Consider the following 3796-nt stretch of genomic DNA (forward strand, 5'->3'; position numbering starts at 1 on the left):
GAAGTTAATGGGAATGAGTGTTGATTATACCTTGGATGGGGGAGGGGTTGGGGGTAGTGTGTGAGAGAGAGAGACACACACACGTGGGTTTGCAAACTCTCCGAGCATATGTGTGGAAATCCCAGGCCGTCCTATGTTACACATAGAGAGAGGGGGGCGGGAACATAGGCACCATCAGCAGCTATAAAACTGCTCAGGAAGCGGCTGCACTCGGGAAAAGTTTCTGCAAGGGCAGTGAGTTAACCAGCAGGCAAATCTCCGTGTTCCTGGACAGCAGGATTTATCACTTCGCTGCTCCCAAGGTTTCTGTCAGGCATCTCTGGTGGCTGGTTCATCTCGCTGCGTTCATCCGGCGGTGTCCTGGAGCGGAGTGTGCTGCTGATCATGTATTTGGAAGCTGTGAGAGTTGGCAGGCTGCTGCTCACCTTCTGCCTCTGTAACACCGTGAGCTCCTTCAACTCGAATGCCATCAAGACAGCCAGTGGTGTGGTATTGAGTCCCAGCCACCCAGTCAGCGCGGCTCCCCAGGTTGTAGTCCATCACAGTGTCAACAAGAACCACGCTGTCGAGCAATTCCAGGTCAGTGTCAAACCCACTAGCACCTGATCCTCTCCTTCCCTCCAAAACCCAGCTGGCCACCCAGACAAAACAAAAAAAAACATTGTTTCATCTGGAATGGTCAATATTTGCATTGGAATTACGAAATTTTCTCTATTTAAGATTTTGCCGTCAAATATTATACCAACTTTTTGAATGTTTCAGACCTGTGTTTCTAACACAACAGTGTCTGTTGCCAAAATATTTCCGTTCGGTTGGACGAAGTATTTTTTTTGGAGACACTACCTTTTGTTGCAGCAATTATACTATTGCAGTATTTGTGCGTTAGAGATTGGGTATGTTTTAGTGAATGTATCGCGGGGTCTACCCCCTGCATATGTGTTGCGGAGTACATGTGTGTGTGTGCGTGTCAAATTTGCGGAGTATATTTGTGTGTGACAGTGTGATTGTGGGGTATACCTGTGTGCCAGTGTTTCAGGGTGTTTTGTATGTGCCAATGTTGCGGAGTATATATGCGTATGCTTCACTGTTTCAGGCTATATTTCTTTATACCACTGTTTCAGGGTATGTATGTCGGAGTTTCAGGGTATACCTGTATTTGTGTGTGTGTGTGAATATCTGAATGCGTGTTAAAGTCTCAAGGTGTACCTGAAGGGTTATCAATGGTTCAGGATAATATCTGAATGTGTGTCAAAGTTTCAGGGGATGTCTGAATGGCTATCAGTGTTTTAGGGTATATCTGTATGTGTTGAACGTCTCAGGGTATATCTGTAGGAGTGTCAATGTTTCAGGGTCTGCTCCTGTGTACTCTGATGTACTGCTGTGCCACACGGTTTTGGCGGGGACTAACCAAACTCTGCTCCCTTTTTGCAGATCTCCAGTTGTCTGGATGACCGGGACTGCGCTGTCGAGCAGTTCTGTTCCTCTTCCCGAGCCGCTGCCCAACATTGTCTGAACTGCCGCCGGCGACGGAAACGATGTCTCCGAGATGCGATGTGCTGTCCGGGGACTCGCTGCAGCAATGGTGAGTCTCATAGTGCGGGGAGAGAGGGGGGGGGAACAGGACAAAACGATGCTCTGTGCTGGGCTAGGCTGGAGCAAGAGGCATCTTGTGGATCTAATCGAACTGGATAAAGACTAAAGGAGAGAGAAAAAGTTATAAAAACTTGGAGCTTTTCAATCGCAATGTTGTGTTTTTTTTAAAAAAAACGTATTTTATGGTTACAAATCTAAAACGTTTCAACATGAATATTACAGAAACTTGAGTAAAATTTAACTTGTCCGCACATATCCTGTCAATACCGCTGCAACAGGTTAACACGTTACAATACACATTCCATGTCAAGTACACAGCCCGATGGCAAAATGTTTCAAATTGGAAATTTGGGGAAGCGCAAGACAAGGAAACTTCTCTGTCCACACCATGTCGCAGCAGTTCTGTCTCCCTAGAGTGAAGTAAGATCATGGACTTTGAAAGTTGCCAAGAGGCTAACCCTAGGTCCCGCTGCAGTAATCCCCTCGCCGCCTCCTCCATCTTCTCTGTTTGAGTTTGCTTGGTCTCAGGGCCCCATACTCACTGTGCCACAGGAACTAATTGACTTAGTTCACTGGCTAATCTGAACTCCATTGGAATTGATAGCCATCAGGTGTAAGTTGTCAGAATGTTTGGGCCAATGGAAGTAGTGGGAGCCGGATACATGTTTCTCTTTGGAGGAAACAAATGAAGTTGGAGTTTGACGTGTGAATTGTCTTGCAGGACTGTGCATGCCCAATGATGTTGAACACACTCCTGGTGAAATTGAGGAGAGCATCCTGGATAGTTGGAACCATGAGGAGCAGCAAACCACCCTGGATAGTCATCTGAGGAGGACAACTCTCCCAGCACGGTCCCATCCAGTTAAAGGTAGGGGCTCAGGCAAACTCAAAACAGGTTCCAAATCTGTGCTTTGCACCTCAGTCTTTAAAATTTCTCACTGTGTCTCTCTTCATCTCCCCCTTTCCCATTTTAGGACAAGAAGGTGATGTTTGCCTCAGATCCTCTGACTGTGACCAAGGCCTATGCTGTGCCCGACACTTCTGGTCCAAGATCTGCAAACCGGTGCTGAGGGAAGGTCAGGTGTGCACCAAACACAAGCGCAAAGGCTCCCGTGGCCTGGAGATCTTCCAGAGATGTGACTGCGCCCAGGGTTTCTCATGTCGGATACAGAGAGGAGGGAATCACGGCAAGAGCTCTAGGCTGCACACCTGCCAGTGACCCTGAACCACTGTGAACAATGGTGAAAGGACTGACCCAAGACCTTTAGGCATTGGGCTTGGGAGGGAGGTTTGTTGGGAAGGTGGGGGAGGTGTGGGGTGGATGGTGAAGACTTCGTTTCATGATCAGCCAACGAGCCGAGCCCCCTCTTGCGGGCTTTAGACTGGAAGCATGCTGGCATCCTTCAGAATTCGAAGTGTATTGAGCTTTTCTTGGTTCCCTTTTAAGGAACTATGTAGACTGTAATACTTGCAGTAAATTACTGTGTTGTAAAAGTTTCAGTCTGGCACTTACACTGTAAATACTTGACTGACCAGTATTGTGGAAAATGCTGAAATGCCTTCCTCCCTGTTCAGCCAGTGTTGTAAATTGTTCTATATTATTGTTAATGAGTGTCTTGTAATATAAATTTTCTATATTTTAACTGAAATAAAAATGTCACCAGTGACTGCAGTCTCATTTGGGAGCCATAATTGTTAATTGTGGTGGTATCATAATTCAGATGTTCTGAGCATCATTTTAAGATACACACTTATTGGGGGTGAAAGTTTACTCTGCAAAGCCACTCCTACCACGTTACAATATTCCAAGCACTTGTTGATCTCCATAAAATAAACTTATTAAAGGAATTTTTTCAGGTAGATTTTTTAAGGACCAGGAAGTCAAGGATCATGGAAGGGGGTTGGTGTTGCATCCAAGGTTGAGTTCAGCCATGACCTTCTTGAACAGCGAATCAGTCTTGAAGACCTAAATGCATTATTCCTGCTTTCTAAGTCCTATGTTCCCACATTTGAGCTATGGTTGGAAATGGTCAGTGTTACTTCCTGTACTCTCCTTGATATCTTCCCAGCAGAGTTTGCACACCTTGTCAGTCTTTAGATGCAGTTTCCACAAAATGCTTTGCCTACGTTGCATGGTGACTGTCTATTCAGTGCTCCCAGACTGATATCCATTTATCACCATTTTGTCTGCGTCATCCTTGGA

General features: G+C 46.0%; 1 protein-coding gene across 1 annotated transcript; it reads left to right on the forward strand.

The window, feature by feature from the left end:
- The first annotated feature begins 215 nt into the window (after positions 1 to 215).
- dkk1b (dickkopf WNT signaling pathway inhibitor 1b) lies at positions 216 to 3260 on the forward strand. Its single transcript, XM_043712196.2, has 4 exons — positions 216 to 579; positions 1432 to 1582; positions 2315 to 2461; positions 2568 to 3260. The coding sequence occupies exons 1-4, from the start codon at positions 385 to 387 to the stop codon at positions 2810 to 2812; spliced, it is 738 nt and encodes a 245-aa protein (XP_043568131.1). The 5' UTR covers positions 216 to 384; the 3' UTR covers positions 2813 to 3260.
- The last annotated feature ends 536 nt before the right edge of the window (positions 3261 to 3796 follow it).

The sequence above is a fragment of the Chiloscyllium plagiosum genome, unplaced genomic scaffold (genome assembly GCF_037043375.1).
Source record: "Chiloscyllium plagiosum isolate Xiang-an unplaced genomic scaffold, Cpla_swu_hap1 HiC_scaffold_22, whole genome shotgun sequence".
NCBI lineage: Eukaryota > Metazoa > Chordata > Chondrichthyes > Orectolobiformes > Hemiscylliidae > Chiloscyllium > Chiloscyllium plagiosum.

Bases quoted from the DNA above. Each gene is read 5' to 3' on its own strand.
- dkk1b (XM_043712196.2), top strand. From the start codon at position 385: ATGTATTTGGAAGCTGTGAGAGTTGGCAGGCTGCTGCTCACCTTCTGC. The intron at 1,583-2,314 runs GTGAGTCTCATA...ATTGTCTTGCAG, and splicing joins GGGGACTCGCTGCAGCAATG to GACTGTGCATGCCCAATGAT. The intron at 2,462-2,567 runs GTAGGGGCTCAG...TTCCCATTTTAG, and splicing joins ACGGTCCCATCCAGTTAAAG to GACAAGAAGGTGATGTTTGC.